At 32.4% G+C, this 22175-nt stretch overlaps 4 protein-coding genes across 5 annotated transcripts; 1 reads left to right on the top strand and 3 right to left on the bottom strand.

Annotated features, from left to right (window-relative positions):
* Positions 1 to 2024: 2024 nt before the first annotated feature.
* On the bottom strand, positions 2025 to 2938 carry LOC111020953 (ethylene-responsive transcription factor ERF003-like). The gene is made up of 2 exons (XM_022297755.2): positions 2798 to 2938; positions 2025 to 2524 (listed from the first exon to the last, which is right to left on the bottom strand). The coding sequence occupies exons 1-2, from the start codon at positions 2878 to 2880 to the stop codon at positions 2092 to 2094; spliced, it is 516 nt and encodes a 171-aa protein (XP_022153447.2). The 5' UTR covers positions 2881 to 2938; the 3' UTR covers positions 2025 to 2091.
* Positions 2939 to 5034: 2096 nt separating this feature from the next.
* Positions 5035 to 10728, bottom strand: LOC111020954 (protein RAE1). Its single transcript, XM_088127912.1, has 11 exons — positions 10619 to 10728; positions 10471 to 10525; positions 10164 to 10241; positions 9870 to 10063; positions 8908 to 9049; positions 8690 to 8793; positions 8360 to 8478; positions 7189 to 7265; positions 6423 to 6494; positions 5413 to 5493; positions 5035 to 5316 (listed from the first exon to the last, which is right to left on the bottom strand). The coding sequence occupies exons 1-11, from the start codon at positions 10726 to 10728 to the stop codon at positions 5263 to 5265; spliced, it is 1086 nt and encodes a 361-aa protein (XP_087984038.1). The 3' UTR covers positions 5035 to 5262.
* A 1958-nt stretch (positions 10729 to 12686) lies between these two features.
* On the top strand, positions 12687 to 16631 carry LOC111020935 (defective in cullin neddylation protein (DUF298)). 2 transcript variants are annotated; one of them, XR_002602766.2, is made up of 10 exons: positions 12687 to 12939; positions 13628 to 13712; positions 14033 to 14107; positions 14194 to 14230; positions 14634 to 14717; positions 14834 to 14894; positions 15006 to 15112; positions 15510 to 15575; positions 16213 to 16365; positions 16465 to 16631. XR_002602766.2 is itself a non-coding variant. In XM_022297734.2 (9 exons), the coding sequence occupies exons 1-9, from the start codon at positions 12858 to 12860 to the stop codon at positions 16306 to 16308; spliced, it is 693 nt and encodes a 230-aa protein (XP_022153426.1). In that variant the 5' UTR covers positions 12688 to 12857; the 3' UTR covers positions 16309 to 16631. The 2 variants fall into 2 exon arrangements, 1 of the variants encoding a protein (XP_022153426.1); XM_022297734.2 differs by having other exon boundaries at positions 12688 to 12939; positions 16213 to 16631.
* Positions 16632 to 18818: 2187 nt separating this feature from the next.
* Positions 18819 to 21530, bottom strand: LOC111020936 (deSI-like protein At4g17486). Its single transcript, XM_022297735.2, has 3 exons — positions 21140 to 21530; positions 20071 to 20358; positions 18819 to 19289 (listed from the first exon to the last, which is right to left on the bottom strand). The coding sequence occupies exons 1-3, from the start codon at positions 21270 to 21272 to the stop codon at positions 19024 to 19026; spliced, it is 687 nt and encodes a 228-aa protein (XP_022153427.1). The 5' UTR covers positions 21273 to 21530; the 3' UTR covers positions 18819 to 19023.
* Positions 21531 to 22175: the final 645 nt, after the last annotated feature.

Genomic DNA, 22175 nt, shown 5'->3' with positions numbered 1-22175 from the left:
GTGACATTTTTTTTTAAATAAAAACTAATAGTCAATTCTTCTTCTTGCAGGTAAATACTGCCGCATTTATGCAATATTGTTATATCAAATAAATTGTTGATTTACTATTTTCAACCTTTCATATGTTAAACTTTTATTTGAAAAATAAAACTGTATGGTTAAATTTATAATGATAGTGTTGAAAATTACTTATGATTTTTTTAGTACGACAAGTAGGGTAGATATTCGAATCCACAACTTTTTGGGTTGTGATACATATCTTAACTAATTTGTACTATAACATTTGTATTGTAGTGTTGATATATGGTGGCAGAAAGTCTTGCACCGTTGTTGAGAGTCTATGCTAGTTGCAGGTCCGTGTGCATAGCTCTCTACATTAAAATTGACTATTTTTTAGCTATTATGCGGTTGAAAATAGAAGATAAATATTTTTTGTTTTGTACTTTATGTATATTGGTTTTCCTGATTATATTCAATTTGACCCCACACTAGAGAAATAAAGCTACCCTGAGTTTTCTCGTTTAGTTTTGACTAAGTGTTTAGATTATGTACAATCAAGATGTGGGAGTTAAAATCTATTCTCAAATTTTTAAAATAAATTTTAGATGGTATTCTTCTCAAAATAGTTTTGACTTAAAAAACCAGTATTCTCATTTAAAGAGGAAAAGAAAACCACAAATTGTAAAAAGAAATGCATATTCACTTTCTCTATTGGTAAAATTTTAATTTACACCTCCATGATTATATATTTCTATATCCTAAAATTTTTTTACCAAAAACATTATAGATAAAGCACTTATTTATTGTTCCAAAGATGGATAGTCTGATCCCTCCATAATCTGTTAAACTAAAAAAACGGAAAAAACACGGGGGAATAAATGAAAATTATTTTTTAAACAATAAAACATGTCTAAAGAATATAATAAAATAATTATTTAACTTGTTAGTAATTACTGATTTTTTTAATTTTATATAAATTCTAGTAATTTATGATCCATCAATTTGTTTTTTTTATACATCATGTCGGGTGGGGATTCGATCTCACTACTTTTTGATCGGAGATAGATACTTTAATTATCAGTTGAGGTCATAAATTAGATACTTTAATCAGTTAAGTCATGTTCAGATTGACGGATCAGAGATAGATATTTTAATCAATTGAGATCGGAAATTAGGTACTTTAATAAGTTGAGTCATATCCAGTCCGAATCAGAGATAGATACTTTAATCAATTGAGATCGAAAATTAGATACTTTAATCAGTTGAGTCATGCCCAGATTGACGGATCCACTAATTTATTAGGTATAGCTTCAAAACATATTAAAAGTTGGTTGTGATATTCTTCTAGACAAACAAACATACATGTCTAGTCTAGATCATGCTTGATCTCACTCCTACTTTATTCATTTTTTTTCTTCTTTTTTTTTATCTTATATTATTTTCAGCTCCTGTTCATAGTCTTTTTTATTTCTTCTTTCACATGATCCAAGGTCGTAGATTGTGTACTTTGTCCAATGAAATAATTCTTTTCACTTCCTTTTTTTTATATATATATACTTTTCTTTCTTTTATCAGCATAAGAATTTCTACTATATTATTACATTGGCGTGGAACTAATTTAGACAAAATTGTATATCAATATTTCCTAAATGTAAGGTACTACTGATTTCTATTCTCAATTAAGTCTTATTCGATAAGTAATACACATTTGATCATTAATTACGTTGATTTTTTTTAAGAGACATTAATTACATCGATTTGAACCTAACTTAAGAGGATAAAATATATATTACATATCTTAAGAGTATTGATCAAATATATTGAAAATGGATGACCATTGTTTTATATATGTATATATTGAAAATTTTCATATAACGATGTTGTGGGAGTGGGTGATTAAACTCATAACCTCTTGGTTGAAGATATTACCAATTACCACTGACCTATGTTTACTTTGACAATTTTTTTAAAAAATTATTTATATAGTATTAGTAATCTATTTAATATTTTATAAGAGTAATTACTCCAAAAAAAAAAAAAGAAGTTTAAAAAATGAAAAAGAAAAACACTAAATTTATTTCTTAATCTATTTTAATTATTTGAAGAAGCAATATTATTATTAGGGCAAAAGTGAAAGGAGCCAAGATCAAGCAACTCTTGTATCATTTGCTCTACGTGGTCGTCTTCAAGCCGGTGAAACTCCTGAGTCTCCGGCGATTGAACTCCTCCGCCGTCGAGTTTCGCCGCCGGACGGCGACTCCGGTCGGATAGGTGCGTTTTGGTGGGGAGTTTCTTTTTGGCCATTTGGAAGGAAGCCATTCGACATTTCTCCAATTTATCGATCAAAGTCGGAGTGAGAAGCTTCGACACCGGCCCCAACGTCGATGCGGACGAGGAGTACTGAGGTGGCGCATTGTGATTGGAGGAGAGATTATTAGGGCAACACATTATTCTGGCTGCTTCGTCGTAAGCTCGAGCGGCGTCTTCAGCCGTTTCAAAAGTTCCCAGCCATATCCTTGTCTTCCTAAAGAGGTCGAAAAACTTATTTTAGTGTCATTTTAAATCGAAACAATTTAGTTTCTGTAGTTTAAAATTGGTAACAACTCTACTCATAAATATGAATAGGTAACGATTTAGTTAGATGCACGTAAATGTATAGTATTGAAAAGTTTGTTTAAAATGATCATTACATACTAAATGACGAAATTCTTCCCAGCAAAGATTAAAATATAATAAAAATAAAATTGTTACGTAACTAAATAATCATAATTGTTAGGAGAAGAAAAGAGAATATTACAATAAAGGGTGGCGAATCTCAGAGACCCAAGAGCCCCAATGGCGCTGCCGGACTCCTCTGTACTTGTGTTGAGGTCTCGCCATCTTTAATTTTACACAACCAAAGTGAATGGGAATAGTGGAAATTTATAGTGCATCATTTTTTTGGCCTTCTTTTTCCACTCTATTTTCTTTTCTTTTTGAGTAATATTATAGTTTTGTTAGGTGGTTAAGGAAGGAGAGAGAAGGCTTAAGGGGTATTTTTATATTTAGGTTAAAAATAATTTTGTTTCTTTCCAAATGACGCCTTAGTTATTGTACTTTTAATTTAGTAAAACTATAAGTTAGTATTTAAACTTTAATATGTAATAATTTAGTTTGTGTAGTTTAAAGTTTGCAACGAGTGAAAAATATAGTTAAGATTCGATACGGTTTCTTGTAAATTACAAATACTAAATTCTTATATATAATAAGTCTCGACACTTTGGTGGAGATTAAATTTCCTACAAATTTTAAACTATAGGAACTAAATTGTTATCAATTTGAAAATTCATGAACTAAATCATTAGTTCAACGAAAATATATAAGGACTAAATTGTTCGAGTTTTTTTTTAACATGAATATATGTCCTGAGGTGGTATGCTACATGATCATTATTTAACAACAAGGATTATATTATCATATGTTCGAGGTCACCCAAACAAATTAAAGGGGTGAGCAAAATTCTAATAATTAATTACTTGATGTTTATAATATCTATAGTTAATGTCCTTAAAATCACAATTTAAAGGGAAAAAAAACTTTAGTTCTAGGGGAGAGGATCCAAACTTCAACTTTAACTTAAATTGAATCATCAATCTCACATAATTATTAAAAAAAAAAAAAAAAACCACACAGCTGGCTCTTTACTTTGTGGAATCTCACTCACAGGCACATAGATATGCTTTATTTAGCTTCCAATTTTGACTTTATATTTGTATAATAATAATAATGTTACCTCTTAATCTAACAAAGCATGCAACAAATGTGAGGTATATTTGTATAACATAAGAAGTGATTATATGTTTTCAATTTCATTCTCTTTTTTCTTCTTCTTTGTTTTGGTTCACTTTACAGCTCTGTGTTTTTTACTATAACAAATTAAATTTAAGAATGGTTATAGAAACTTGAAAAAGTTTTGACAGAGTAATTAAGTTAATACTCTCTTAAAAAATCAAGTTAAAGACTTGTATGAATGACTATTAATAAGTCCTTCACTTAATCATGCATCTAAAAAGTTCAAACTTAGTACGTTTTAATAAAACGTTCAAATTTAGTTGTAACTCAACTAACAAAGGTATTATATTTCATCAACTAGCATGCACAAATTAGAGGAAAAAATTATATGGGTTAAAAAATATTTTTGGTCCCTGTATTTTCTTTTCAGTAAGATTTAATCCCTGAACTAGTCCCTAAATTTTTAATTTCGTTCTCAAACTAGAGTATGTAACAATTTAGTCCTTGTAATTTTAAATTTGTAACGACTTAGTCTCTATCGTTAAAATTTTGTTAACTTTCTTATACATTTAGATTGATAAAACGATAAAACATCAAATGTGTTTATAAATTACAAAAACTAAATTGTTAAAAGATACAAGCCGATACTTAATTTTGACAAAAATTTTAACGGTAAGATTAAATTGTTACAAACTTTTAAACTATAGAAACTAAATTATTACATATTAAAATTAAGTAACTAAATTGTTACCAATTTTAAAGTACAATAAATAAATCACCAAGAATATCTTGAAATCATCTTACTTTCAAATATTTTCATGTATGAACCTATTTGACTTCTTACCTCCCTTAATTTTTTAAAATTGTTGACATTTAAAAATACATGCATCAAAATAAACGTTTCAAAAATAGTAAAATAACAAAATAATAATAATAATAAGAACGTTTTGAAAATAAAGGTACCAAAATAAACAAATCTAAAAATCAAAATAATATTTAACTAAATCATTACTCTATTTAAAAAGTAACTGTGAGTAATTTTTTCTTCTTTTGAAAGGAACTGTAATTAATCATTACAAATTTTAAAGATGTTCAGAATTCATGTCAGCACTCTACAACATTATAATTTTAATAGAATTAAAAGTCTGACTCCATCCATTCTCCAAATTTAAATCGTCCAACCTCAAAGAAAATCATCACCATTAGTGATCAACTTGGTAAAAAATAGAAATCTCTTAGCTACAAGGAAAAGTAAAATCAAAAGAAACACAATTATAAATCATATGTATTTGAAAACTCAGTATTTGAAGTCATACAAAACATGGTGCATTACGCTCTAAACTAAAACTAAGTCATATTTGTAGCCTACAATTTCTATCCTAGTTAATTTATTAGTAATTGACAAGATAAAATAAGACACATCCGAAGAAAAACAAAAGAATGTTGTCGAATTTACAGTGAATTTTCTTAGAATTTGATGGAAGAATATTGTTACTTCCTGCCGCCCCCGGCGGTGGCCTGGGGCTGGGGTTTAACCTCAGACTCCTACATTACATCAAAAAGAGAAAATTCTCAGTAATTTACCTGCAACAACATGCTAAGCAAGTACACAAATTTATCAAAATTATGGACATCATGTACCTGTGGCAGGTGTAAGTAAATGTAGGTTTTTGCTGTTGCAGGGTTGTAATTTTCTGCTCCCTTGCTCCAATCGTAACACACCTGTATAAATCCCACATGTCACGAGTTCAGCTTACTTCAAAAGAACAAACTTCCCACCTTTTTTAAAGCCTTAATTCTTTTGAAAAAGAAAGGAATTGGAATTGGTCAATATATTTCTCAAAACTAACAAAAAAGAAACCAAGAAAAGTTATGGACAGAAGGATTCCCACGGTTTGGAATCAAACTAGCAGTCACACCAATGTGGTAGGATTGGAAGACTTTTTATAAACCTTAATTCTCTCGAAAAAGAAAGAATTTCTTGAAACTAACAAAAAAGAAATGAAATAGAAGTTATGAACAGAAGGATTCCCACAGTTTGGAATCAAAATAGCAGATATAACAATGTGATAGGATCGAAAGAGATGGATTGGAGTGAAATAAAGAAAAAGCTTACAGGATAATGAAGAAATTCAAGAGCCCTTCCCTATATCCAACTCTGAATTAGGAAACTTTCTGAATGGTTTTTCAACTAGTTTGTAACACTTAAAACACTTTATAAGTTTATATATGTAAGAGAATAAGGGCATTCTTTATTCCCTATGTGATCACGCAATCATAGTAGTAAGTAGTCACAAGCTGAACAACAACCACTTTTACGTGTGTCCTAGACGAGGCAAGAGTTCAGAATGATGACTGGAGTAAGGCCAATAGAGAGAGGGTGACAAAATTAGATAATGAATAATTTTTATACATTATACACGTTGGAAATAACGGTTTATGATAGGTGCTCACTCATGTAACCTTTAAGGGTTAGGTGGTGGCAAAACTAAAGAAGCGAGCATCAGCAATAAGAAAAAAAGAAACATATTCAAGATAACTACGTACTGAATATGCAAAAGAACCATCCTGATTAAAAGTGGCGGTGGCAAAACTAAAGAAGCGAGCATCAGCAATAAGTAAAAAATAAACATATTCAGGATGATACGTACTGCATATGCAAAAATTGAACCATCCTGGTTGAAAGTGCTCCAAGTTATGGGCTGACTGCACCGTAAACTGGACTGGAAAGCAAAAAAGATAACCATCCATTATTCATTAAGAATAATCGTCTAAATATTTTTCAGACGCGTTACCTGCCACATAAAAATCACACTTACATAGGACAGTGAAGGTGAGCGTGAGATATATATTTTCTAGAGCTCTGTGTTGAGGGATAGAAGTAGAAATTTTGCCTTTTTAATCTTTTTACTACCTATTATATACTATACTAGAACTAACTGTAAAACTAAAATAAGTTGTATTTTGCAATTTTTTTTCTTTTTCCTTTTCTCCCTCTTTCTGATATTATAGAACTTTATACTCGCAATACCTCCAACTCCAACATCTGCCAACCTCCACAAAAAGATTAAATAAAAACACAGTTCCATCTAATTCAACTATTCGAGTACATCGGTGCATTAAGTTATATTTTTTACTCAACTTAATCTTGTCATAAATTAACATCTTGATCTATGGTCATGAAACTTAGATCAGAAACTAACTGGCCATGAATGTTAAGTTATCAAAAGACTTAATTGAGCCAAAAACTTACATGGAACTTGTTTTAAAACATTATCCCACCAAACAAGCTTTCTGTGTTATAAAGTTGTTTATAAGCATAGACTTGTAGTTCCTACGCAACCACCAAGCTATTTTATAATCTTGAAGAAGACAGAGGATTAAGCAGTTAAAAAACTAATAAGGATCTGAAGGCACCTTCAGCCTCTTTTTGTTATCCTTGTCCCAGAAATGAAAAGCACCATCCGACCCTGCAGTTGCAATATGTGATGCACCTGAACGAGAGTGCAACACAATAAATAACAAAAAGTTTAAAGAATCATGAGTCAAAATTCAGTAGAGTAAGGATATTGGCAGCAGATAATCACCTAATTTGAAAAATAACCACCCCAAGTGCGCATGGATCAGGAAATATCCTTGTCCGTCATAAAAATAACCACCCCAGAAGATTATTAGGGAGAACTCCAAATTGTAAGCATGAACTCCTATTATAGGAAAAAACCGGAAGAAAAGTTCACATATGGAACAATTTTTGCTTGTCTAAGGGGGAAGGTGGTCTTTGGTAATGCAGAATATGACCATTTTCCAAATGCCAAGAAATGTTGTTATTGAAATTGAAAGAAATTAAGTGTATTTCTTTGGAGTCGAAATGAAGAGAAAAGGTTAAGCAATTAGCTGGTTAGAACATGATTGCTAAGCCTTTGTGTAGTGACAGTTTGGGAGTCAAAATCTATAAAAGAAGAAGAAAGCTTCAATTGGCCAAATGGCTTAGGAGATTTCCTAGAAAACCAAATGAGCAACGCCACGAAGTGATAGCTAGAACTCATGGAAAAGAAGATTCTGGGTGGTTTACCAAAACTAAAAAATCAGGTTGTTCAAGCTTTCCATGATGCAATATTAAGATCATTACTAAAAGAAATGTTAGAGATGAGGAAGTGAAGGCAGCTTGTAACCTTTGCAGCTAATTAATGGCACACGTCGTGATTGAAGGAGGATAGAAAAATCTAGAAATTGAACTCCACCAACATATGTTTATTGTTAAACCCATGGTAAAAGGATTGGAAGGTCTCCCTTGATCTCGAAGGAAGTGGTAAGTTCATTGGGTAAGATGAAAAGACCAAGAAAGGTTTTCTTAGTTTAGGTACTATTTTTGGAAGGGTGGAAGCATATATGATAGGCTTAAAAAACGTGGTCCTAATTGGGCTTGAAATCTGAATGTGTGTATGCTGTGTTCAAAAGCTAGGGAAGACCTCTCTACTATGTTCTTCCAAAGTTCTTTTAGCATAAAATGTTGGGATTATGTGTCAAAGGTTTTGGAGTTTCTTGGATTTTTGAAGCTTCAATAAATAAATAAGTAATCCATTCAAACTTACTGGATGAAAGTTCAAGGAGTTGACAGAATATATCTCTGATCCTTCCCTGTGGCACCTGAAAGTGAAATTTTTATTCGCCAAAGACTTGTCAAGATGATGAACACCAACCCTTCCTCTATTGAACCAAGCTGAAATGGTTAATGAAATCAGATTAAGCAATCTCACAATATGATCAACAAGGAATCAAACAGTTTCAGTCATTGAGAACATCTGAAAGATAGTAAATAAATAAGAACCTTCAAGTAGTAACCAAAATATCATCGAGATATATGCATAAGATTTATACTTGAAGTTGAAAGAAAGTAAACATATGAACAAATGAAAACAGAGAAAGGGATGGAAATATTACCAAGAAACCTTGCTGATCGGGAAAGGCAGCTACACACCTTGTCTGATACTTCAAAGGTGAAACAATTCTCTTAAATTCATTCTGTCAACACTTAATAGTATTAGACTTGAAATATGAAAGATAAAAATAAATAAAAAATAAAATAAAATAAAAAAAATTTAAAAACAAAGCGACACGAAAGAAAGAAAACCATACCTGTGGACTATGCAAGTTAAATACTATCAAGTTTCTATCTGTAGCACCAACTACCATCAATGGATATCTTACTGTCATCGAATAACAGCGATCAGGAAGTTGTAGTGTATGCACTGGATTTGGCTGCCTTGTACCCCAATACCTAAACTGATGGAAAATCCATAAAAAAGAATTTAATCATAATTAGAAAACATAGGTAATCTACCATGATATACGATTACTTTTCCACGTGTTATGGTAGACAAATAAATGGCAAAGGGTGAACATGCAAGAGCAGAAAATGACATATTGTCTGTCTTCAAAGGGCACGTTTAGTCATCTTATCAATTGGGGACTGACATATGAAAGTTCAATCATATCAAACGAAGAACAAATGCTAAAAATAAGAGAGAGCGAGAGAGAGAAAGAGTTAGGAGCTACATTGATATGAACCCACTTATTTTAAGCTACATCTTCCTTCAAGGTGAGATGAATCTCACTGATTAAAAAGATTCAACACGGAGAAAGCTCGCGCTTAAATACATTTTAAAACAAAACACACCCTCTTATTCATAATTCATCTTAGGGTGAAATATATCACAATAAAACCATTTGAGGAAAAAATAAAGGAGCAATGCTACATCAACTCATGGTGAGTCGTGATGGCAACACTTCAAATGAAAAAATTACTACTCATACCATCAAACAAGCATACCCCTAAACAGCAGAGCCACATCTTTTACTTACGCATGCCTTAGTTTGAACAAACACATGCCCACAGAAATAAATGAAACAACACAAAAGCTTGCTAGAGAGACAAATGGTGTGAACCTGACTCCTAGGATGTTTTTCATGCTCCACAATAACGAAAAAATTATAATTTTGAAACTATTTCACTCATATTGCAGAGAATATATGAGTGTCACAAGATACGTGTTCAATTTCTTTGAAATAAACTTAAGAATCAACAAATAAGTGTTTACTTTAATGTCTTGTCCCAGCTTCCAGAGACCAGCAGGCTCATCTCAGGGATCCAAGCAACCTCTTTAACGGGTGCTTCATGCATGGCCACAGTCATGGCTTGACCACCTGACAGTAAGGGCCACATTTTAACTTGATTGTCACAGCCTCCAGAAAAGACCGTTGTTCCATCATCCTTCCGTGCCGAGCATAAAACCTAAGCAGAAAAGTAAAATGCAATATGGCTTTTGAGAGCCTTGGATATTACGGAAACAAATTCTAATAAACCAAAAAAGCAAAAATAAACTGTAACGTACCGGATGACCATGAGATATTGAAGCCTTAAGAGTACTGGCAATATTACCCGCATTTTGCATTATTTCCCAACAACGAACCTGCAGAAACCATTAAACATGTAACTATAGAATAAACTTGCAAACCTCGAATGCTATATATCAATTTGACATTCTCTAGTCTAATTTGTTCAACTTCCAAAAGAGCAATTAAAAATAGTGTGCAAATCTTCCTTATTCTCGTAAAAGTAAACCCTGAACTGGAAAAGAAAAAAGCAAGTAAAAGCACAACATAAAAAAGAGAAAAAATAGAGGGATGAAAGAAAAGGACCTGATTATCCCATGAAGTCGCAACCAAGTGATTGGCCTTCGGATTAAAACTGACTAAACCATGTCAACTTCGGGCGTCGAGTTGGTTTACAAATTGAGCCGAAATCCAAAATCTGCAACACACGAAGTAGACATCAAAAGTTCCTTACCTCGAACGATTTATTAGGGTTGGGTTCCATTCGGAGCTACCTGAAAGATTCACAACGCCGACATCAACAGATTTGCAAAAGTACAGTGATACATTCTCTGCCAACAACATTAAACGACAGAGAGAGATTCCGAAAGTAGATTACCTTCAGTTGAGATGGAGTTCGAGGTTCAAGGGGAAGAATAATGAGAAGAAAGGTATTTTTTTTTATAGTCGAGGAAAGATATGGAATAGATAAAATTTTAAGAACATTTCAAAATAAAGCAAAAAAATTCTTCACGTCCCGGATTACGTCCCGGGTCATTAGATAGGAATCCGAAAATGAAGAGAGAAACAAAGCATGGGTGTTTTGTATCCATTGAGCAAAGACGGGTTGTAATTGTAGGGGTTTTGTAGAGATTTTTTATTAGTGAGAAGAAGAATGGAGTTGGAGATTTTTTTGCAGTTTGTGGGCTTAAGGGCTTCCAGACAGTATAGTTCTGAAAGCGGATAGATTATTTTGACAATATTACATTTCTACCTTGTCTTCTTTCTTTCATTCTTACTTACTGTTTTTTTTTTTTTTTGACATTTACAAAAATGTATCATATTTCTGAGTTCAAGGGATTGTTGGAATGGTAACTAGAATGATGGGATCTAGTATTTCTCAGAGTCCTCTTTGATTTTTGGATGGAACTTATTTATGCAATTGATGTGGTGCGGCTGGGAGAAAGGAAGAATCGGGTTGGCTAGTCTTTAGGTAGGGTGACGTTCTCTACTAGTACTCGCTATGCTTGTTTGAAGATGGTAGATTGCAACCCCTCTTTGAAGTCCTCTCTCATTCCGGCAATTCGGAAGTTTTCTACTCTAAAGAAGGTCAAGGCGTTTCTTTGGTCCTTAGCACACAGAAGTTTGAATACTAATGAAATGCTTCAAAAGAAATGCATCAATTGGATGCTCTCGCCCTCGGTTTGCCGCCTTTGTTTGAAAAACAGTGAAAACCTTGACCATATCTTCATTCACTGTCATTTCGTCGCGTGAGGTTGGCACTTTCTCTTAGATTTGTTCAGTATGTCAATTTGTTTCCCTAAACAAATTGACGGATGGCTTCTTGAGATCCTTCACAAGTGGAACCTTCCTAAGAAGGCTAAGTTTTTGTGGAACTGTGCTTCGAGAGCTCTCTTATGGCATCTATGGTTGGAAAGGAACTCCCGTGTTTTTTAGTATAAACTTTCTTCTTTTGATATTTTTTTGTAGGAATATATAGTACACTGCTTCTTGGTAGTGCATCAATTATAAGAAATTATTTCATAACTACAACTTTTCCATGGTCATAAACAATTGGAAAGCTTTTGTGTAGCTCTAGGGTGGGGTACCCTCTACCCAACCTTACTTCTTTTATGTCTGATATGTATAAGCAAATTTTTTATCTAAAAAAAATATTTATGAATTCGAAGATATCATAATTAAATACTTAAAGATTATATATTTTTCTAGTAGAACTAATTAAGGGCGTACCGGTCTTATGGACCAACCTTTAGTTCAGTTACCGATGGAACCAAATGCATTGAACAACCCTACCTAACCCAACCCTTCCTAATATTTGTAATACATATAGTTTTTATCCACAACCTATAATACCTAACCTTTCTTAAAACTCAAATATCGAAAATATTACTATGAATCCTCGCAGAAAAACATTAAAAGTATAGAGGTTGATTAGACAATAAATAAAGTTGTTTTAGGAGTCGAAGAACTTGATTCAATAAGTTGAATCAAACACCAATACCAGCACCTCACAACCAAAACAGTTCATATTTGCAACGTCAATACAATAATTTCAATCAACCCAGCATGCCCACAACCAAAAATTCTAATTTTGAATTGGGATATTTTTGTAAAATTTTAAAATTTACGCTATATTAAAATGTACATATTTATTTTATTATTTATTCCGAATTAAATCAGATTTATTTATTTTTGGAATACTTGAAAGGGTAGGAATAGGATTAGGAATGAAGATAAAATAAAGTTCATTAAAAATCGAATCAAATAAAATCTAAACCTATAAAATATATTTGGACAAAATAAAGGGAAAGGAAAATTAGAAGAGGAAAGCCGAAGTTATACGCTTTTTTTTTTCCTCTTCTTCAATTTGGTGCGACAAAAAACAATCTTCTTCTTGCTTTTCTCTTCTTATCTCCTCTGTAGCAATCCGATTGTTGAAGAAGAAGAAGAAGAAGAAGAAGAAGAAGAAGAAGATGCGGCGCTCTGCTACGAGGAAAACCGGTCAACCCAATTCAACTTCCGTTAATTCTTCCGCAGTGGATCTCTTTCGTTCCGGTACCTGATCCTTTTTTTTTTCTTTCCACAATTCGAATTCTTCTACTTGGAATTCTCACCATGGAAATCGATCATCGTGTTATGTATATATCTTGGTTTGTTGCTTGCCGTCGCCATGTGCATGGTTTAATTTTGATCAATTACTCCCACGATGCCTTTGTCTAAGGAGATTTTTATCATTTTTGGATGTTATGTTAGCATCTTGCTATGCTAATGCTTTAGTTAGTCTTTAAATAGAGTGAGATTTCAGTGGGATGAATAGCTCTAGTATTTGGTTGATTATTTGACGGCTATCAAATTTGGAAATTTCGAGCTTATTATACAGATTGTTACATACGTGTACTTAAGCACCAGTAAGAGTTAATTCAAGATGACATCGAGCGAGTCGATATCACTAAAGCAAAAGGCAGGAGTTGTAGAGTTAGAGATTGAAAGCAAAAGGCTCCCAACATGCAAACTACTTTTATTCTTTGTTTTTACGAATTTTCAAATTTAATTGGGTAGTAAACTTTGCTGTGGGGACTGGGGATATGGAAGCCCCTCTTTACATTTTGTTCAGTCTTGCTGGAATAAACTTCATCATCTGCTGATATTTTGTTATTTATTATATTGCTTGAGTGGTTTTTTTTTTTTGGGTAAAATTATAATGTGTCAATTCTCATGAACTTAATATTCTAAATTTATTCAGCCTCAAGTAGAGCGAGCACAAAAGAGTTGGAACGGATTGATAGTCTATATTATTCATATGCCAATAGCTCTTCTGGTTTGATCGAGTAAGTAAACTTTTGGTCCATGGAAGTATCTCAATTTTCAACATTGCTAGTTAGTTTTGCGTTGTACCAATATTTTCTTTATTCAGTATTATACTGTTTAAATTCCAAGAAACATTCAAGTTAAGTAATGAATCTGTTTTCTTTTTATGGTTGATGTCTCATGCCTTACTCTTGTATAACAGTATCCTTCTACTTCAAAAATTTCCATCCATTTTCCTTTTATGATCAAGGATGTTGTTTTCCTTATCTTTAAGGAGATTTCTAAATACTTGTATACATAAAATATGTATGGTATGCAGTACTGACTATTTCTGTAACAGTCCAGAAGGAATTGAAACTCTTTGTTCAGACATGGAAGTGAATCACACTGATGTGAGGATCTTAATGCTTGCATGGTAAGTTGTACTTGGATTGATATAATAGCTCAATATGTTTGTGTATATACCTCATTGCCCAGAAACTAATGGATTGCACATACTAGGAAAATGAAATCTGAAAAACAAGGATACTTTAACCTGGTAAGAATATTTACTCTCTTGTGGGCCTCGGAATATTATAAATTATATGGCAGATCTTCTTTCTAGTATTTCTGTCCTTTTATTTTCTGCATTCTACATCATTTAATCCTTTCATCTCTATTATCTATTTAGTATGGTAATCCATGAAGAGTATATTTTACCTATATCATTTATGTTCCCCAGCTCCAATTTATTCAGAAACTTCTGTTGACAAGATTTATAAATTCTTTATATATTTTCTTTTCCTCTCTTGTTTACTTTACTCTTCATTCTCTTTGCATGATGGCCCATCTTATTATCTATTCGTAATTGCTCTGTGATGACAAGATGAAGCATTTAGTCCCTTCTACCCTCTTTTCGGTAAATTTATTTGATAGAATCTAACCTATTGCATATTTGATAGGAAGAATGGCGAAGAGGCCTCAAATCCCTGAGGGCTGACACTGTTAGTAAACTAAAGAAGGCGCTACCAGATCTGGAGAAAGAGGTACAATACGTGTCCTGTTAAAATTTCCAAAATAAAGAAGCAAATATAGTTGGTGCAAATTGCTTAACTTTCCTGCTTAAAGTTTTTTGATTATCGATTCCTCACATTTTGAGAAGGTAAGGAGGCCATCAAACTTTGGGGACTTCTATTCTTATGCATTTCAGTATTGTTTAACAGGTAAACAAATTGTGTTTAGTGTGTTTTAATCTTGAGGCTTGGTTCATTTTCTTCTATTCTCTATTGTAATTTGACCTTTACATTTTCTTTATTCCATGATATTTTTCTTAGAGGAGAAGCAAAAGAGTATTGACATAGAGAGCATATGTGAGTTGCTGGATCTTGTTTTAGGGTCTCAATTTCATTCCCAAGTCAATGCGTTTGTTGAATACTTGAAGGTGAGTGCAGCATCATGTTTGTTGTTAATTTACCACATTTATCCATGGGCATGGCTTATTTGCCTCTGCAATTAACTCCTGCACTGCCTTATAGTACTTCTAATTCTAGATATTTAATAGTAGCACGTATAAGAGAGGTATGTTATTGAGTTATGGCCCTGCCTCTCTCTAGCCAAGTGTTGATAAAAGGGACTTTACCATATTTCTTCTGGTAGCCGTAGCCATCTAGGTAATTTGAAAGACATGCTGTAGAAAGTGTAGATTGTATAGTATCAAAATTTTCTCGCGTAGGATTTCATTTATTTGGGTTATTGATTGTTTAATCCCGTAGTTGCTATCTTCCTCTCGTCCAAAAGGCAGAATATAAAGTTCTTATTCGCTCGTATTATGTATGCAGTTACAAAGTGACTATAAGGTTATTAACATGGATCAATGGATGGGCTTCTTTCGATTCTGCAATGAGGTACATTCATTCTCTCTCTCTCTCTCCTAAAGCACATTTATTTTATTATTATTATTATTATTTTTTTTTGCTTCCCATCTATTGCACTACCAGTGGAGAACAGTGAGAAAATTTTAGAAGTAAATAGTTGCTAACGGAATTTACTATAACATGCTGTGAAGAAAATAGTATTCAAAGGTAGGTATTTAAGGTCCCGTTTGGAAAGCATTTTGTTTAGCTTTTTCATGAATTTCTTTGTTTCCTCAAATTCCAATCAAATTTTAACTAAGAAAAGTAGTTTTTATTTTTGGAATTTGGCTAAAAACGGAAATGTATTTTTTAAGAAAGATAAAAACATGCCAAGGAAGTTGTGAGCAAACAAGTATAATTTTATGGAGAACTAGTATCTAAGTATGTGAATTCTTTTGTTTTCTAATTGGTCTATCAAATGGGTATTTGGATGGTGCAGTGGTTGAAATAGTTCCTAGAATTTCTCCTACTTTACAAACTTCCAAGCATATAGAAAATCATAAGGAAAAGTGCAGTATGATGCAACAATAATTTCTCTATCCACCTTCAATTCATTTGTTTGTTTCATCAGTATATGGTATTGATGTCCCTCAATTCAAGTTTGTGACACTTGATGATCATTATGCAGATAAGCTATCCTGACCTGAGCAATTACGATTCGGAGCTTGCTTGGCCTTTGATCCTCGACAATTTTGTCGAATGGTTACATGCAAAACAGAGTTAAAATCCTGATGTGTCTTCATCATACAATGTATTTGATGTATACGCCACAGTTGTCGAAGCAAGTATCTTATTCTCGTCCCGCTTCAGATTCTATATACGCCATCATTTCGAAGGGCTTCGCTTCTAACCACCTATATCAACATTGCTCTTTCTGCAGGCTCAGTTCGAGCACATTCTGTAGCAGCAGGATTTTCAGTTATTATTCCTTTTTTTTTTTAACTCCTTTGAAATCGATGGTAATTCCCATTATGTTAAAGTTATCATTTCCAAATATTCATGTGGATGATTCTGCAAAATTGTTAAAGTTGCATCCATTCTTCATCATTTTGGCATCCAATTGACTGATATTTTACAGACTTTTGTGTATGCATGAAAGAGCAACTCAAGTTGAAATGTTGGAGAGGAAGAATTTGGAAATACTTCTAAGTAAATTTTTAATGGATAACTTAAAATTTTCTCATTTTATAATTTATAGATAGATAACATAAATAAATATGATAAAATATTTGAATTTTGGTTTTTGTTATTTTTAGTTATTTCGATTTTATTAATTGTACATCAAACCATGTATATATATATGAAGTATATTATTGTTTAGACTCTGTATTCATTAAATTGGTTATTTTTTTCATGCAAGTTGAGCTTTGCTATTTTTGCAAAACTTTTCAAAATTTTATTATTATTATTATTATTATTTCGCTACTTTTGCAAGTGCTCCTATTTCTAATGCCTTCTGAATACTTTCCCCACAATTAAGACCCAAAAAAGAGGGGGAAAGAAAAAGCAAGGTTGCCAATAGATTATAGATCTTAGGTGGAATCATGGTCAAATAACCCTTTTTTTTTTTTTTTTGTATAAGTCATTTTTAGAATGACTAAAGTTATTATTTCCATTTTTGTGTGTTTTTTGTCCCTTAGTTTCCAGGAACAGAAAATTCAAATGTGTGTGATAGCCTTCTAATGCTATATAATTTTCTAAAAATCAAAATTGATTTAATAATATCATTCTGTCGTAAACCGCCTGAACTAAGCTCATGTTGGCAATAGTTTACTCCGTTATTGTTGATATTTTTGGATATTGTAATAGAAGCTCGACTTAATATTTTAAAATTAATTTTATAATATTAATATTGTTCACTAAATTAATTACTAAAATATTTAATTGATAATTGATCTAGATATTTACTAATATAGCTATATTAATTACTAAAGAGTGTGTTATACATTTTTTTTTCCTTTCTCTTTTAGCATATTTCCACTTACTTATATTGTTGAGTTGCTATATTTGCATTATTGAACTTTTTGTATGTTATCTTTTCAACCTCAATTAAACGAAAAAAATGGTCACAAAAGTGAAATGTTTTAAAACTCAAAATACTAAACTAAAAAGAAAGCAATAATTTAGAGGGAAGGAAAAATACTATTTAAACCAAAACCTTTCAATGAATCTAAACAAAAGGCTTACCACATGGAGTAGATGTTTATTGTTTGAAAGTGAATGGCAGGTTGCACCAATTTCAAAAAAATGGTTAATTTCTCAAACTTTTTGACCCTTAAAGCATTCAAAAAGAGCACAAATAGAAACACCAAAGTCACAAAGGGCGCAGCTTTCCTTGCAAATCTGCACCTTAATTTTAGGTTATTTAAATTTTCTTTTTTCCTTTCCAATGACTCTTTGCCAACTCCATGGCTAATTTTTAGGGTTATTTTACATAATTTGAGGTACTTATCCATAAAAAGTTGTTTCCTAAGGAACAATAATATCACGACAGAGTAAGTTTAGCTTTCGAGATTTTTTTGATACTTTTTTTTTAGTATAACAAATTATGGAGCATGCATATACTTTGATGTCGTTTTCTCATAACTTTTTATGATACTTTGATGTGTACTTCACGTAAACATCAATTTTTAATTGGATTTACACATTTTATTATAGAGTTGGAAGACTTTACTATGTGGCTTGATTTTGAATATTTTATTGGTAAAAGTATGCATAATTTGTTGGTAAATTTGAAGGAAATTATTTATTTAATTTTGAAGAAACTGAATGTTTAAAATTAAAATTTACTCACCAAATCTAATCAACATAGAAGTAAAAAATATGAATTCTTTTTGACGTTTACTATTATGCACAAAATTTGTAACTCTTTTTTCTTTTTAATAATTTATTGCAAACTTCATTTTATATATGTAATCTAACAATTAGAAAAATAATTTCATTAGAAATTTCATTGGAGAATTTCTAGTCAATTCAATATCATTGTTTTCCGTACAACAAATTAGAGTTATAGGATTCGAACTTCTAACTTTAAGAGGAGTAGATATCAATTCTAACATGGTCAAAACCTACTTCAAACTTCAAAGAGAAGAGACACGGAACATAAAACCTATATCTCCCATTTGAAAACTAGTTTTGGGAATTTATAATAATAATAATAATAATAAAGTCCCCTCTTGATCATTCCAAAAGATCATATTTGCAACAAAAAAAAAATGAATTTGCCCATCAAGAAACTTCAAAACCCAACCTGTAACTTTAATGGCAGCTCAAGAAAATCCAAGAAAATGGGACAGTAATGGAGGGGAAAACACTGAAGAGACAGGCAAACAACCCACTTTGCCTAATAATACACAATTTACATAATCACTGAAATACCCCCATAAAAAATGCCTTTTGTAGAGAGAGAGAGATAATTTAGAGGGGGGAGGAGTAATCTTCAAGAATTGGAAGTGGGAATCAATGGAGAAGGTGGAGGACGAGGTCGTCTGGTTCTGCTTCTGCCTCTGCGGAGAATGGTTGGAGAAGATGAAGAAGAAGAAGATGAATTAGAAGCTGCAATTTCAGCTGTTTGGACTATTGGCGATTCCTTCTTCTTCTTCTCTTCTTCTTCTTCTTCTTCTTCACTTGTCTTCTTTTTCACTCTGTTTTGTCCAAATTTTGTGGAGTTTAAGGTTGCTGGTAAAACACAGTTGCAAATCCACCCTGCATTCCAAAACCCATCTCAGAGATTCATCCCAAACACTAAAATTCATCACAGTCTTCATCAGATGACAAACAGAAACAAAATCGGTTAAAATCCTATTTCGATTCTTAGGGTGTGTTTGGGTGATCTTCACATGGCAAAATCACTTTCGACATCACCATAATCACTCCCTTTCCATTCATCGTGATAAATTAAAAATGGCTTAAAATTACTTATAGTTGATTTTCAAGGTCTAGTGATTTTGGAAAATTAATTATTCTTAAATCTCTTTTTCCAAAATCACTCTTTATACCATCACTCCTAAACACACCATTAATCTTTAGAACGTTCTATTTTAGTACTTGTTCTCAAATTTTTCTAATTTAAAAACCTATTGCAGTCTTTGTAGCTAACTTTTAGCTCAAATCTGTTGAATGATTCGATATCTAACTAATTGCAAGTGGCTTCAAATGCTTTACCTTGTAGTATATCTATTGATAGGATGAATGAACAAAATGTAACTATCTAATAATTCTGTTAAATAATTTAATAAAAAGTTAACCCGATAAACTTTCAATTTCATATCTAATAGGGTGATGATTTTTAAAAATGTCTGATAAGTCAAACCATCTAATAAATACTTTTAAAGTTTACATTTTTGTAACAACACTTTTTGGGACTAAATTTGTAACTAACGAGGGTTTTTAGCACCATGATTGCAAGAGGAAAAAGAAAAAACAGCAAGGAACAGAAAAGGAAATGCAAATTGATAGAACAATTGGAATAGAGGTGGGATCTTACCAATTCTTGCTAGACGATTGACCCAACTTGGGATGGAATTTCCAGTGAGTTTCATGCAAACTTGGTTGCAAAAATGGTTGCAATTTTTGGTGATTAGATTATATGCATTTCCTCTGTAATCTTTACCAAGTTCCTCCATTAATGACCTCACTTCTGCTTGACTCAAATCTGTTTTCCCAATCAAAATTGATCTTCTGAACTTGAATCCGTCGCACTGCTTCGGTTCCCCTTCAAATATCCCTGTGCTCGGATATTCATGAGCCCCAAATGCAAATTCAATCCCATGAACTGCATCAGAATCGCACAGATTTCTCAGTTTCAGATGGAAAATGGAGGTTCAGAAAACAGAGGGAAAGATGTTTTCAAAGAGTAAATTAACACTGAAAAGAACAATAAACGATGGTACTGAAAGCAAAAACCTCGAAGTTTGTTTAGTTTTCCTTCACTTTCTCACCAGCCAAACAGAATTTGTCAAAATGGAGGTCCAGAAAACAGCAGGAAAGATTATCCAAGAGTAAATTATACTAATTACAAGAACAAACGAACGAGTCTACTGAAAGTAAAAGCCTCGAAGTTCGTTTAATTTTGCTTCATTTTCTCACCAACAAAACAGAATTCGTCAAAATGGAGGTCCAGAAAACGGCAGGAAAGATCATCCAAGAGTAAATTAGACTTCAAGAACAACGAACGAGTCTACTGAAAGTAAAAAACCTCGAAGTTCGTTTGATTTTCCTTAATTTTCTCAGCAACCAAACAGAGCCCGTAAAAATGGGAGGTCCAGAAAACAGCGGGAAAGATTGAGCAAATGTAGTAAATTACACTAACAAGATCAACAAACGAGGGTACTGAATGCAAAAACCTCAAAGCTCGTTAAATTTTCCCTCAATTTCTCACCAACCAAACAGAAGCAGAACTCGTCAGGACCCAGAGCCGCCCCCCAAAAGTGGATTCATCATTCAACAATTTCCAAATCCAGATTAAGCATCAGAAATGCAGATCTAAAACAGCAGAATCCAGCATAGAAAACGAGGAATTAGAGCGAGAAGAGAAGCTTAATGAGAGCGCTAACCTTGAACACCGGAATGATAAACTCCGAGGCCGAACCAATATGCGTAGCCATTAATGGGCGTCAGATCGTACACATTGAGGTACACTGGCGCCGATCCGGAATCGCCATTGCTGGAGATTCTTCTGCACAACATTTCGATCTCACTTCACTCCCTCACTCCAACTAATAACAACTCCTCCATTGCTAAATATCTTCGAACCAATAGAAAATGATCATCGGAAACATAAACAAAAAAAAGTGCTCCGCGCAAAAAGTAAAAAGAAATTAAATTAATGGGTAACCATAATTGTTCTTGATTATTAACAAAAGTTTATGAATTTTTAAGTGGGGTTGGGAAATGGGAATCTTGTAATTCAAGTGGGTGCCACCAGTTGTTGTAAGAGTTGAGAGTAGAGAACTCGATCTCTTCAATAAATTGAGGAATGTGTCTCTCCTTTTTTCACCCTCTAATTGAACATTTAAGTTTATTTCATTTTCATCGTTATACTTTTAAATATTATATTTTGATCTTTTTATTAAAAAAAAGTTACCAAAAATTTTTTTATTGTTTTTAATAAAATAATTTAAGCTTAATAATTATAGAACATTACGAATCTAGACCTACCTCAATTTATTGGAATTTTTTTGAATAAAATTATTTTTGTTAAAATTGAACCATCACAGCTTTTCATAAACTTGTGCATCTTTTGTAAATGTATATCATTTTATCAAAAGACATAACTTTACATGATGTGACTATTTAAATGACCACAAATAGTCTATAAATACGTGGTTCTTCTCAATTTTGGAACATAGATCTCTCAAAATTCTCTCGTTTCCTCTATACGAATACTTAAATATTGTGAGTTCGTTGAATCCTGTGTGTGAAGTGCTGCATTCACAGGTTGGTATATCCGTCCTATCTTGGGAGACAATTGTTCATGAAACCTTGAGCACCGTGGGAACAAAATTGTCTTAAGAAAAAAACGCTACGTTGGGTTCGGATTTTTAATTTTGTGTTTCCTTAAGTTTTCTATGCATATTATCTCCTACAGAA

This window comes from Momordica charantia (assembly GCF_013281855.1).
Source record: "Momordica charantia cultivar OHB3-1 chromosome 8 unlocalized genomic scaffold, Mcharantia_2.0 BLBB01000008.1, whole genome shotgun sequence".
Lineage (NCBI taxonomy): Eukaryota > Viridiplantae > Streptophyta > Magnoliopsida > Cucurbitales > Cucurbitaceae > Momordica > Momordica charantia.
This window is presented reverse-complemented; position numbering and strand designations above follow the sequence as displayed.

Excerpts from the sequence above, each read along its gene's own strand:
- LOC111020953 (XM_022297755.2), bottom strand. The coding sequence starts at position 2,880 with ATGGCGAGACCTCAACACAAGTACAGAGGAGTCCGGCAGCGCCATTGG. Across the intron at positions 2,525-2,797 it reads GAGATTCGCCACCCTTTATT|GAAGACAAGGATATGGCTGG; the intron begins GTAATATTCTCT and ends CGACCTCTTTAG.
- LOC111020954 (XM_088127912.1), bottom strand. The coding sequence starts at position 10,728 with ATGTTGTTGGCAGAGAATGTATCACTGTACTTTTGCAAATCTGTTGAT. Across the intron at positions 10,064-10,163 it reads CAATATCTCATGGTCATCCG|GTTTTATGCTCGGCACGGAA; the intron begins GTACGTTACAGT and ends TTTTCTGCTTAG. Across the intron at positions 7,266-8,359 it reads CTTGAACTTTCATCCAGTAA|GTGCATCACATATTGCAACT; the intron begins GTTTGAATGGAT and ends ACTCTCGTTCAG.
- LOC111020935 (XM_022297734.2), top strand. The coding sequence starts at position 12,858 with ATGCGGCGCTCTGCTACGAGGAAAACCGGTCAACCCAATTCAACTTCC. Across the intron at positions 13,713-14,032 it reads AGCTCTTCTGGTTTGATCGA|TCCAGAAGGAATTGAAACTC; the intron begins GTAAGTAAACTT and ends TTTCTGTAACAG. Across the intron at positions 14,231-14,633 it reads AACAAGGATACTTTAACCTG|GAAGAATGGCGAAGAGGCCT; the intron begins GTAAGAATATTT and ends CATATTTGATAG.
- LOC111020936 (XM_022297735.2), bottom strand. The coding sequence starts at position 21,272 with ATGTTGTGCAGAAGAATCTCCAGCAATGGCGATTCCGGATCGGCGCCA. Across the intron at positions 20,359-21,139 it reads TTATCATTCCGGTGTTCAAG|TTCATGGGATTGAATTTGCA; the intron begins GTTAGCGCTCTC and ends ATTCTGATGCAG. Across the intron at positions 19,290-20,070 it reads CAATCGTCTAGCAAGAATTG|GGTGGATTTGCAACTGTGTT; the intron begins GTAAGATCCCAC and ends TTTGGAATGCAG.